Raw genomic sequence first — 14,124 nt, 5'->3', positions numbered from 1 at the left:
ATGTCCAGATGCGACTTTAGCTTCTTCGTTTTTTTTGCATTGTCCTGGTACCAAAATGTTACGGTACAATTCAGATTTTATTCATTTCAGATGCCTTTTCTAATTGACTAATTGGTCAATTTTGTCTATAAGAAGGATTTATTTATTCAATCTGATGAATTTTCCAAGCATGTCTCTCTCAAATCTGAATAAATAGTAGGTTTCAAAGCCTCGTGCTCCTTTTTAATGTTCTATATAGTGGCGTGGAAATATTTATTTATGGAGAAGGTGTTTCTTCGTATGGTAAGGGGAAAACAGAATTATTAGTCCTTCAAGACTGATTTTGTGGTTGGCTACTTGTTATAATACTAAAATGGTGGTGAGTAGTTTGTAAAACAAGTTTCCCCTGATACAACACGGTGAATGGGTATTTTTGCTTAATGTTCTAAAGTAATACTCGCATATAAGTCACTTATTCTATATAATAGTAATTGACGTTGAGCGTGCAGGTACTTTCTCTTCTCCGAACAACATGAACCGCTCTCCTTCTCCCGTCAGTCGTACCTAATATCACGATTTTTATCTGATGTAATATTAATTCTCTTTAAAATTTTGATTTAAAAAAATTGCGGTGCTATCTTATTTTATACTTATGTTTTTGTTTATATATAAAATTAAAATATTTATGTAACGAAACAAGTTATAATAATTTTCTGTGAGCATTTCTCTTACACTTTATTATAATGTTATTAAATAGTGGTTATAGTAATTATACAATTAACATCTGTGTGTCTATAATCGATTTAGCATAATTTATGAAGTGTGCGTTTACTTACAATGTAGCCTTGATTTTATCCTCTTTAGATTTAAAAACTACAATGTCAATAAAAATACATAAAACTAAAACATGATACACTAACAGCTTTTCGAGTATGCATACAAATTAAGGAATAACCAAAAAAATTAACCATGCGCTTAGCAATGATAAAAAAAAAAAAAAACATTCCTAAATAGGTATACATAAGACGAAAAACGATTAGTTTGGAATACAGAACTAAACTTCGGAATTACCACCAACAAACACATATTCTAGAGTCTAACCTGTAATTAAACACACACTATTAAACCTGCACTAAATAGTGACTAAACTGATTAAACTTACAGGAACAAAACAACTGTCTTATTTATGTCCAATTTTATCCTCCCCGACTCCTGAGACATGATTCTCAGTGACATATAATTGTATCTGCAAGTTTAGACGACGAACTTGTATAGTACGATGTAAATTAAATTCACAGTGTCATAGAGAATCAGTCTATGTCCAGATGCGACTTTAGCTTCTTCGTTTTTTTTGCATGGTCCTAGTACCAAAATGTTACGGTACAATTCAGATTGTATTCATTTCAGATGCTTTTTCTAATTGACTAATTGGTCAATTTTGTCTATAAGAAGGATTTATTCAATCTGACGAATTTTCCAAGCATGTCTCTCTCAAATCTGAATAAATAGTAGGTTTCTTACCTAAATTAACCAGTTATCATTTTTTATCGTTTGCTCTGCCCAAAATCTGAAACCTACTGTTTTTACCAAAACGGGACATTATCGCTTGAATATTCAGTTGGCTCATTCCATTCGTCATCAAACTAATCACATAATTTGACAGCCAGCAGCTGTAGTTGTAATTGAATCGAAATTTTTGTTTATTTAAGTTGTTATAGTTGCAATAGTTGGTCTGTGCTTGTTTCCTGACAAACAAACTACAATTGCTTGGAAATTTATTACCCTTCTATAATTTTACTCGTGCGAAACCTGTAGTTACCACGCCAAGAAACTGTGTGATTTCCATTTTAAGTGTATTTATCAATTTTTATTTTACTTTAGGTAAACAAATTTTAACCACTTAGTTTTTGTTGCATTTAAAAGTAATTTATTAACAGTAAACTAGTTTGATGCATGTGATACCCGGAACACATCGCATGCTTAAAACACTCAAATATACAATAAAAGTTCCTAATCGTATATATTTCGGCTATGTGGCTAACAAGACACAGACCCGAATTGTACAATTAGGAACTTTTGGGGTGCTAGGTCGGGTAACCTCCACGTGTGTCTGAGTGTTGTGGGTCTCTTTTGATTCGTCCAAGGGGAAGTACAGCATTCGGGCCGGTGCACCCTGGAAACGTCGGTTAACAATTTTCTGGTGGTATATTGTTAGCCGATGGCTAATGACCCGACAAGGCTGGAACTTCAGAGTTGTCCTCTGAAGTGTTGTACAAACAACACTTCAGAGGGCAACTCTTAAGTGCTGTTCTGATCACTAGGAAGTATAAATACTTGTTGTAATTGTCATCAATAGTTTAAGGATACTATACCGACTCTCGCATTATATGTGCATGCAGGTTCATTGGTTTTCTAATAGATAAAACATTAGTATTTTTCTTCTAGATAACGAAGACATAATTCAATTAGAAGGTGGATTAGAGATGGCGCTACTATTCCAGCCAGCGCCGCAAGTACGACAATCATTCTTCGTCATTTGAAATATCGATTGAGCCACCATGGAAAATATCCCCACAAGCCATAGACATTGAAGAGTATATTCCATCACCACGAAGTCAACGCTCTCCCTTCTTATATGAATCTGCAGTAATTTTAGAGCCAGATTCAGAATCGTCTTCACAACCGTGGTCTCAAGCACTATTACATGAACTATCACTGACACAATGATCAACAACAACGTCACCACCATAATCGCCACAGTTTCCACCAGATAGTTATCAACTTTAGTTAGTAACGGTAATCACCTTTAAAAAAATCCATTAATATAATCGTGTAAGACTGGTCATTTTATGTTAATACGCGCAGATTCGCCCTAATTCCCTTTGATATACTTATTATATTAACAAACATATTAAGCAGATTGTTTGATAAACAATCAACAATATAAAAATACCCGACTTTTTATACTTAAATAGGATATGAATTCGAATTGTATAACTATATAGAAAATGTTATTAAATAATGAGGATAATTTTAATTTTTAGTAAAATAAATAAAACAGCGCCTAAGGCATAGCATCATGCCTAAGGATCATGTTGACGGTGAAGTTAAAGAATTTGGAGATAATGGAGAAAATATTATTTCCTACTAATAAAGCTCTACTTAGATTATCTTAACATTAGTTAGTTTTTTCTGAAAAATGATAACTGATAATATTAAATTACCTTTTTGTTAATATACTTCTTGTGACTGATTCTTTGGCTATTAATTGTTACAGTATTAAGTGAGTCTTCCAATTGTTTAATTACATCATTGAGGCTTTGATGTAATTAAACAATTGAAAGACTCACTTAATACTGTAACAATTAAATATGAGCTATCACAAAGGCAGATTGATGAACAAATTCTGGCAGCTGATGAGTTGTTAGCCCTAGGTAACTACAACATGGCTCGATTTGAGTCATTAGCAACTAAATGTAATTGTACTTGTGAGATACCTATGGCTAACCTTAAATTTAGTGATACATTGTCTGCCAACCAATTAGAAACATGCCTGGCGCAGTGCTCAACTGTCATATCAGACTCTTCACCCTTATTAAAAAGTGTGCCTAAAAAACAGACAATTATAATTTCAGACAGTTTAGGTAGAGGTTTTGGACCTATTATGAACCGTTACCTGGATCACTCAGTGACTAATAGATGTTCACCGGGGGCTAGTTTAGATTAGCTTATTAATAGTTTATATCTAATTTAGATGTAAATAAAAATGTTGTTCTTTTGATAGTAGACAGTTAAAATGTGAAAACCCATAAAATTATAAGATGTATTGATAAATTACTAGCTTTACATAGTAAAACTAAATGTAGATTCGTAATGTGTGCCTTTCCTTACTGTGGCACATTTTGGTCAAAGCAAAATGAACATATTTATAATTTAAATTTATTAATTTATAACCTGACATGCCGTCATAGCGAGGCAGTTTTTTATTTTGACATAAACAACTCTATTTCATCTCTATTGACTAGAGATAGTTACTTTTATCTCACAAAAGTAAGCAGCATTTGGTATGTTTTGGTATGTTTCTAGCATACAACTTAAATTATACTGTTACAAGTATTGTATCTACTCATTGTACTTCAAGTACCACCAATATTTCTATCATTGACCCTAGTACTTGTTCTAGTACTATAATTAATTCAGATAGTAATTTAAACTAGACAATGAGACAACGGGGAAGTCCTGTAATATAAACATTGTTCATCAAAATATACAGAGCTTCACCGGCAAAGAATTAGAGATAGAACTGTTTGTTGAAAAACTCAATATACACATATTGTGTATTTGCTGAACATTGGCTCACTGGAGCACAAATAGCATTAAACATCAATAACTTCAAAATGTCAAGTGTGTTCTTTAGAAAGACTGCTATTCATGGTGGATCCTTAATTTTTTTACGCAATAATATAATGTATAAAGAACGAAAAGACATAGTTAGTCTTTCTGTGGAACGCATAGTTGAACTGTCTTGTGTGGAGCTGGAGCGTTTTATAATAGTGTGTGTATACCATCCCCCCTCAGGTGATTTCAACCAATTTGAGGATGTAATGGAAGATGTGCTTAAGCGATTGTGTATATCTACTTAAAATATAACGCGTATAACATGTATATGCGGGGATTTCAATGTTGATATTTTATTACATAATACAACTACGACAAGGTTGCTAAACCTATTTAAATGCTTTAATTTGAATAATGCTTTCGATGAACCTACTAGAATCACAGCAACTTCAGCATCGTGTATAGATAATATTTTAGGTAAATCAATTTAAGGTCAGATCATTGTGGTCAAAAAATAACTGTTTTTGGTACAAATAGTAATAAACATATTGTTAAGTGCAGGCCGAAATAAAAAATGCATTTAATAAAGTATTTAATATTAAATACATAGATTTTAATAAATAAATGAGGTTTAGTGATTGGGCAACTATAGGCATTTACAAAAGCAGGGATAAGTTGTATGAGCTATATGATAAAAAACAATACAATCAGGCTCAAACTTTCCTTGAATGTGTATAAAGTTACTCCAAAACATTTAAAAATGTTTGTAGACAAGCTAAGTCGCTGTGCTGTGGAAAATTGTTAATAATGAATCTGGAAAAGTAAACTCCGGGACGTAAATTTTGAATTAATTATTAATAATAATATGGTAACTACTGATACAGAGGTTGCAAGTACGTTTGAAAACTTTTTTCAGAATGTTCCTATTTTGTTGACAGATTCACTAAATTCCTCGCCTACTGCAGCTCAGAATTTATTAAGAGGCAACATTAATGAGTGCAAAGTTTTATTTCATTTTAAACATATAGATGCATCGGATATCATTAAAAACTACAAGTTGTTAAAATTTAAGAAAACAGGTGATGTATGGGGTATGTCGGTAATGGTAATATCTCATATTATTGACGTCATTGCTCCTCTTTTAGCCGTAATTTTCAATAAATGTGTTGATTTAGGTACTTTCGCAAACCTAATGAAACATAGTAAACTCATTCCTCTATTTAAATCTGGTAATAAAAACGATATAAACAATTACAGACCTATCTCAATCTTACCAGCTCAGTAAGATATTTGAAAAAATTATATTAAATTAACTTTTATATCACTTTAATGTAAATAACTTACTACACCCTGAGCAGTATGGCTTTACTAAAGGTCGTAGAACAACAGATGAAGGCGCTAAACTTATAAACATGTTTATGATGTCTGGGAATGTTCACAGAACGCCATGGGTTTTTTGTGATCTATCGAAAGCTTTCGATTGTGTTGATCATAAAACTTTGCTTCTTAAGCTAAGCCACTAATGGTAACCAAAACGTTGCACTAAATTTGGTTGCCTCTTATCTCAGCAATAGAACCCAAAAGAACCCAAAGAGTTTGCATAAATGATGCAAAGTCTCAGGGTTCAAATACCTCAATGGGTGTCCCACAAGGCTCGATTTTGGGTCCTTTTCTATTTTTGGTGTATATAAATGATCTACCACGCCATGTCAGTGGAACATGCGACATTGTATTGTTTGCAGATGATACATCTCTAATTTTTAAGACTGACAGGAGTAAAGATAACTCTGACGATATAAACCGTGTTATGTCGTATGTGTCGCATTGGTTTACAGTTAACAACTTACTTTTAAATGCAAAAAAAACTAAGTGTGTCGAATTTATCTTACCTAATGTAAAGAAAATTAATAAAAATATAATGATTAATGGTGAATTACTAAAAATAGAGACCTCCACAGTTTTTTTGGGCGTGACCTTGGATAATAAGCTTGCCCATATAGATACACTAGCGGGTATACTAAGCTCGGCTGCCTACGCAGTAAGAAAAATTAGACAGATTACTGAGGTTGAAATAGCTAAACTTGTTTATTTTTTCATAGTGTTATGTCCTACGGAATCTTGTTATGGAGTAGAGTTGCTGATATCGATACTATATTCAAATTGCAGAAAAGAGCTGTACGATCAATATATAAACTTAAATCACGCGAATCTCTCCGTGAGAAGTTTAAAGAAATAGGTATACTTACTGTCGCTTCAAAATATATTTATAATAATATAGTATTTGTAAGACAACATATTAGTCTTTATAAACAAAAAGTGGATATAAACAGTCGACTTACAAGAAATGGTCATAAATTAGTGACATCTGCATATCGTCTGCGAAAGGTACAGAAGTCATTTGTGGGATTGAGTATAAGCTTTTATAATATGATTCCTAAGGAAATTTAGGACCTACCAATGCATAAGTTTAAAGAATGTGTTAAACACATTTATTACATCGAGGTTATTATACAATTGATGAATTTCTTAATGACAAGGTTGCTTGGAAGCATCCGGCTCTGCTTTCATCTCTCACAAGATAGAAAAATGAATGTTAAAATGTAAAATGTAAATTTTTGATGTTGGAAAAGAAAGAAAAGAGCAACTGCTGAGTTTCTTGCCGGCTTCTTCTCGGTAGAATTTGCCTTCCGAACCGGTGGTAGAGTCACTACAAACAGACAGACTTGACGTTTCAAAAGTGCTTATATTAGGCCTACTTGAAATGAATGAATTTTGAATTTTGATTTTTTTTGAATATTGTGTTACTCATTCACACTCTTAGGGACAAATTATCGTTTCCTGATTTTATAACGAGAGCAATTTCTGGATCAGGTGAATCCAGTGATTCAAAGAGCATCATGGTGACCAATTGACCAACGAGCTAGTTACGAACGATACCAATACTAGAACGGGATGACAAATTGCAGAAATAATAGGATATATTTACTCATCCGCATTCCCCTTACTAGGGAAATTTTATGGAATTATCTAGATAAAATTTTACTAAGAGAGGGAACGCGTATGAGGACTAAACGCTTCAGTTTAAAAGCAAGGAAGATACTATTCGCAGTGTCGAAGGTCATGCATTAGGAAGGAAGTCTTAAACTGAGATAATTATGATGCTTCACATATGCGGCACGTGGAAATCCATTCTTTTTGTCCTTTTATTCGTGTCCTTATACCGTCCGGCGATGCAAAGTATTGATTAACAGCTTTTTTGCTATCGACATTACTGGCCATCACGGTAAGAAGTGGCACGCGCAGGATTCTACCTGGAGTGATAAGAAAAATGGGATACCTTTGGATGAGGAACAGGAAAAAGATAATAAGTAAATAAAGAGGGATAAGCCTCAAACCGAAAACACATAAAGAAGGTTACAAGAATGGATTTAGAATAACAAAACCGACGTTAATAGCAGAGCAGAAGATACCAGTTCGCTTCGCTTACGCCTGATGTATGTGATATATAGCTCTTTAGTTTAGATAACATAGATTAGTAAGTTGAATTCGAGGGAAGTGCCATAAAGTCTCAGTCATTTATTCAAAAAGCATCCATACTACCCGAATAAACGGCAAGTTTTCGACTTCAAGGCCTTAAATATAAATTGACATGTTTTTGTGCTTTTGTTAATATATCAACCATCAAAACCCTGCCAATTAATATTTGAGCTGGCCTTTATACTATGGCGGAGTGTTCGGCGGTAGGAGTAGTGCAATGGAACGTTTTATGGAATTTATGAACACGATAGGATTGTCGCCATATCCAGAGTGGTAAGAGTTCGACATTTAGTTGACTAGATGTTACAATGTTTCGCTTATGAGGTCAGCCCATTAATATGCGATAATCATTTATTCCTATCCACCTACATATACATAGGTAGAGGGTGATAGTGTCTTTAATATGTCCATGTAAAAAAAAAATTATGTCGATAAGCGTTTCTATTTCATATTCCATTAAATCTACAGGTAAAATACTTATTAGAATTGAATACACTACGGTTATTTTTATTTTTCGTGATGTTAGTGATTAATTTCAAGTAGAGGCCTATTTTTATGAGCTCTTTAAAATGCTCAAGCCTGTGTATTTTTTAGTGACCCAAGCGGATCCAAGCTGCACAGAATCCTGGAATTTGGAACTCCCTACAAAAGACCTATGTCCAGCAGTGGACGTCTATCGGTTGATATGATGATGATAATGAATATAGGAACACACACACTGTCTCACACTCACGCACGCATACACGCGCGCGAACACTAAGTATTTTTATTGTATTTATTAATGGTATTTAACGTTTTTATAAATGCTTCATAGTATATTCCAGTTCTATTTGCTCATGCAGTCAAAGATGGTAGCGGGACAACTTGTTACGGAGTATGTTAGTCATACCCCTATTCGGTTGTATTAATGTGTAAGCCTCCATCCATATCCACCTATCAAAATAGGTAGATACAGGTATATAGGTGGATACAGAGTGATCTCTCTTGGTCGCAATCACACTTAACGATAAGTGTTGATGCATTCTAAGGTGAAGCAATCTTGATTTCAAGTTACTGATAATACCGGAAGTGCATTACGCGTTATTGCGGTGCATACCGGAAACAAAGCAAATTTCATTGTTCATTAATTCAGAATGGTGCTTTGAAAGGTTGGAGGATTAACTGAAATTACTTCTTTCAGCCGGTGTTAGTACTTTGGACGTCATCGATCGTATCAGAGGGGCGACACAAGACGCCAAAGCAGCCGCCGTGGCTCCAATATACATTGCGGAGTCCATCTGCGCGTACGTATTGATGAAGTGATCCACGATAAGCTCTTGAAAAACGGCCCGATTGATTAAAGCACACTGACGTTAAGTGGCCAATCATATCCATCTACTCTTTTTCAGATGACTTAACTTATTAAGTTCTACATTTTGGAGAATTCCGTTATAAGGTACTCTGTATTTTATCTCAAGGAACATGCTATGTGATTAAATGAATTTTTCGATACTTCTTTTATTTAAAGTACCCATAATATGTGCAAAGAAGCACATCAAGTTCTGCTGCTGCGTGTGCGAAAGAAAGAAAAACCTACTAAAACACTCTTTCTCTTTTAGTAAATATATTATATGAAATATTCTGCTTGATTTCAGTGGCATGGTTATCGCAATCTCGCTACGGGAAACTTGTGTTGGAACTAGGTGGATTTCGTTTCTGGATAGGGGGAAAAAGAAATAGCAATGGTTGGATTCGGTGGGTCTGCAAACATCGCCGATGCAGAGCGAACATTTATACTTTGGACAATAAAGTCATTGCCTATAAACGTAATCACAATCATTAGCTGCATACGTTGCATTAGTTATCATGTCTCCTATTTATTAAGTTGCAAGTAACGATACGAATTAAGTTGTATGTTGATGTTAATGTGTAATCAGCGCTTCTTTGGAGTTGTTTTACTTAAATGTGTGCCAATTTTGTCTTATAATAATCAATTAAACTAATATTTGCAATGCCGTTTCATTTCCTATCCGATACATGATTATTACTTTGTCTTTAATTGTATTATTTTTTCTAATCCCTCAGCGGAGGTGCGCCTAGTATAATATTTAACGATGAGTTCGTGAACAAGGCACACCTCCGTTTTACTTTCCTACCATTTCCTTTTTTTTGTTTGTAACAGAGTGTAGTGTACCAAACTCTTATACAATAATTTGTACTTAAAATGCGATTTTCAACCGTAATTTTTAGTTGTAAAACTAATACGTAAAGTTTTTTTACAGCCAAACGAAGATATTTTATTCTTGAACATATTAGTTCTGACTAAATGGTTATTCGATTTACACGATTCATATATAAAACTTTCTTGATCGAAAATGACAATTTTTTTGTAATGAAAGTTTGAAGGACGTTAATAGTTATTAAAAATTTGGATTCAAATGAAAATAGTTTGTGTAGTAGTAGTTTTATACGAAAACCATCAAAAATTAAAAGAAGTTACAAGAATTTCGAATCCGGTCGTGACACAAAAATGATGGATGCGAGAGGACGCGTCACCGATCTCAATATGATATATTGAAACATTGAAATAGTTTTTACCCTCGTACAACAACATAAGCTCATTGAAGATGAAGAGATAGCACAATTATTATTGTACGGGCTCCCCCAGGAATCTGATCCCTACTCTAGTATCAGCCTTGAAGGCGGCAACGATGACCAAAGCATCATCTTCAGAACTAGCTTGATTCAAGAAGAGTATTTAAAAGACAAATGCTGGGAACGACGGAAGCAGCCCAAGAAATGCATGGTAATATCTCGAAGAATCAAAAATAACAAAGTCTACCACGCAGTGAAAAGATTTCATGTGGACATTGGTTCATTGTCGCACATATGTAAAAATGTCAATCCTCCGAAAACCCAATAAAAGGATGATCACTTGTGATGATGAAGCGACTAAACTGGAGAGCTCTGGAGATATTCATGTAAGCATAAATAATTTTGATAAAACCTTAAACAATGTTTCTTATGTTCCGGAGTTTTCTGAAAATTTGATTTATGTTAAGTATTAAATTACGTGAAAGTGGCATGGTTGTGATCATGAATGTAGATAGGTTTTTTGTCCTTGACAGTTGTAGCCTGCAACACCAGCCTGTTATATCTTCTAATGATATAAAATGAAGAAAATCTCCAGTACGATCTATGATTATTTAGGGGTAGGCTTTTTATAACTCTTACAATGCTTATCCCTAAGTTTTGTATAACTCTTACTGGAGACTTTTTTCATTTTGTATCATTTCCATACACTTTACATACCCTCTATGAACGCATCTGATCGAATGAATGTTTTTTTTTTCAAAAGAGGAAGTCAATATTGCAAAGTTAGCTAAGTCTAATAATACTTAACATGAATACTGTTTTATGGCATAGACGGTTAGGGTATCATTGTCTTAAAGGTATGTTCATTTCAGGATGACAAAGACGATTTCAACAAGTGTGCGCCTGCCTAAAAGGAAAGCCAGGGCTCCGAAAAGATCTACGAAACGTGTTGGCCGACCCTTGGAACTCATCCATAGTGACGTGTGGAGCCCTATGAGAGACTGCTGTGGAAATGCAAGGTACTTACTCGCCCTTACTACTAATAATTTTTCTCTTCAAAAATTAAGATATTTATTAAAGAAAATGTGTGAAGTGTGTAAAATTGCTTTATCAAATAGTTACCTCAACTGCGATACATTTAAAATGCCTGCGTTTTGATAACATTGGTGAATACGATAGGGGCAGTGTTAAGTGTTTCCTAGAGAAGAAGGGAACAGCTCACCAGCTTACCTTACCGCATTGTACTCAGCAGATGAATTTGAATACCAGAAGCAACACTGAGGAAGTGTGGTCCCGACACACTATTTGTAAAGGAAACCTTTGTTTTTGGATGCATTGCCTATTGATTAATCCCACAGTCTAGTCTACATAATAAATTGAACGCTAAGAGAAAGTTGTGCATTTTTGTCGGTTATTCAGCGTTACCGATTTATAGAACCATTAAATAAATCCAAGGAAGGTTATTCTGTATAGTAAAAAGCACATTCCTAATGTACTTTTTATTGAAAATAAATGTGATACAGATTATATAATTTCATTATATCCATGAATGAGTGTAATGATTTATTAAATGCTGACATTGATGAATACCGTAATAATATTATGATTTCTCGTCTAACTTATCAGGTTTCTTGTCAGGTTAATATAAATAAATCACATGATTTTTATATGAATTAACAGATGGTGAGTCTGGCGATGACTGCTGCAACAACAGTGAGGTAGAGCAGGCCTCTACTGATGCTGAGTCTTCTGCTGAGGAAAGGCGGAAGAGAGAAAAAACGACGCGAGACGTCGGCGGCGCTATAGTTGGAGGGGAAGTGGCGCCTAGTACAGAGGAGTCTGTCAGCTGCCGATCCATGCGCAGTACACGTGGTACACCGCCGACGAAATATGGCGATTATAAAATAGGTATGTAGACCAGAATTTTTGAGAAGCTACAAACATATGTGTAGGCAATAAAGTTATCAAACTCCTCTGGTGGCAAAAAGCTATGAATGTAGAGTATCTGTCACTTTTGGAGAAAAAAGTTTGGAATTCAGTTGATCCACCTGCTGATAGAAATGTTATAAAGTTTAAGTGGACATGCAAATTTAAATGTGATATAGGGAGAAATTTTGATAAGTGGGTTGCGGGAATAGTCTTTTCGCAAACTAGTATCCATGTAGAACGTTGTAATAAAATCTAGATACTACCTCTTTTTCTAGAAGTAATTAAAAAGTTTTTGGAATTTTGTTCGTTTCCATAAATTATGTTTCTAATAATATTAGTTGGGAAAAAAGTTTCTTCTCATTTTTTAAGAAAATTCAAATAATTATTTAATATAGGTTATTTACTTGAAACTTGAGTATGTAGGTACCATTTTGTTCGATAACTTTATGCCATCTTGTTGGTACATAATCCCATTGCTATAGAAATTTTGGGGCTTCTGAAATCAAAAAACCGCGACAAGTAGTTTTGGCAGTCCTCTCGTGATGTTAACCTGACACTGCCTAAATAAATCTGAAGAGACCGAAACAGGCGGAAATCTGAAGGTGCAAGGTCAGGACTATACAGCGGATGCATTACCACCTCCCAGCCAAACTATCTTAATTTTAGCTGAGTGGCTAAAGATGTGTTAGGTCTAGCGTTATCATGATGAAAAACCACACCTCTTCTGTTGATTAATTCCGGCCGCTTTCTCTAAACTTCTTGCTTTAATCTCATCAGTTGTTCGCAGAAGAATTCTGAATTTATGGTACTGCCTGGTGGTAACAGCTTATAATGAATAATGCCCTTCCAATCCCACCACACACACAGCGTCACCTTGTTGCGAGTTAAACCGGGTTTCACGATAGTCTGTGAAGCCTGATCGGCCTTTGACCATGACCTTTTTCGCACTTTCTTGTCGTACATTATCCACTTTTCATAACCAGTTATCAGCTTCTTCAAAAATGGTTCGGTTTCATTACGTCGTAATAAAGAATCACAAATGAGTACACGGTTTATTAGGTTTCTTTCAGTGAGCTCGTGAGGTACCCCAATATCCAACTTTTTTATGTACCCGGTTTTTTTCAAATGTGCCTAAACTGTTTTGTGGTCAATTCCCAGTTCTTCAGCTACATTGTACCTACTGATTTGCCCATCTTGGTCCACTTTTTCAAAAATGGCATCCATTATGTCCGTAATAGGGCTTTTCCTAACCAGAGCGAGGTGCATCTTTGACATCAAAATTTCCGGATTGAAAACACTAAACCCAAATTTGTGCTACTCTCACAGACGCTGCAATAGGTCCATAAACATCGCAAATTTTTTTCGCGGCTTGCGTTGCATTTTTACCTTTTTTGTAGAAAAATTTTTAAAGGTAAAAAGGAATTTCTTCATTAGATTCACTCATCTTCACACATTTTCCTAATTTGATACCAAAACCAGCCAGATACAAAATCTTTATTCGCTTATAAATTTTATAAATAGTTCATAAATAATCGCTTAAATAAGCTTAAGTTATAACAAAAACACTGAAAAAAGTATGTAGATAGGTACATGGAACAATTTTTAATATTATTTTCTTCTTGTTACAGATTTGACTCTGTGTTTGTGAACGCTGATGCTGAGTGGACTAATGAAGAGTTCGGTGGTTTAAACATTCACACCGGTCGGGTCGCGTACATGCACGGTTCGGTCGATCCGTGGCATGCGCTATGTATGACTACTACGCAG

At 34.6% G+C, this 14,124-nt stretch overlaps 1 protein-coding gene across 2 annotated transcripts in view; it reads left to right on the top strand.

The window, feature by feature from the left end:
• LOC120636058 overlaps window positions 1-9,838 on the top strand; it is a 129,799-nt gene extending 119,961 nt beyond the window's left edge. Inside the window, exons 4-5 of one of the 2 annotated variants that reach the window (XM_039907329.1) lie at window positions 9,035-9,137; window positions 9,489-9,838. In XM_039907329.1, the coding sequence (XP_039763263.1) occupies window positions 9,035-9,137; window positions 9,489-9,676 (291 nt within the window). In that variant the 3' untranslated portion in view covers window positions 9,677-9,838. Of the gene's footprint in view, window positions 1-9,034; window positions 9,280-9,488 lie in introns of those variants that run through there. The other variant, XR_005659336.1, reaches the window with a different exon arrangement.
• The last annotated feature ends 4,286 nt before the right edge of the window (window positions 9,839-14,124 follow it).

This window comes from Pararge aegeria, chromosome Z, assembly GCF_905163445.1.
Source record: "Pararge aegeria chromosome Z, ilParAegt1.1, whole genome shotgun sequence".
Lineage (NCBI taxonomy): Eukaryota > Metazoa > Arthropoda > Insecta > Lepidoptera > Nymphalidae > Pararge > Pararge aegeria.
The sequence above is the reverse complement of the archived record's forward strand: the minus strand, read 5'-3'. Positions and strand labels throughout refer to the sequence as shown.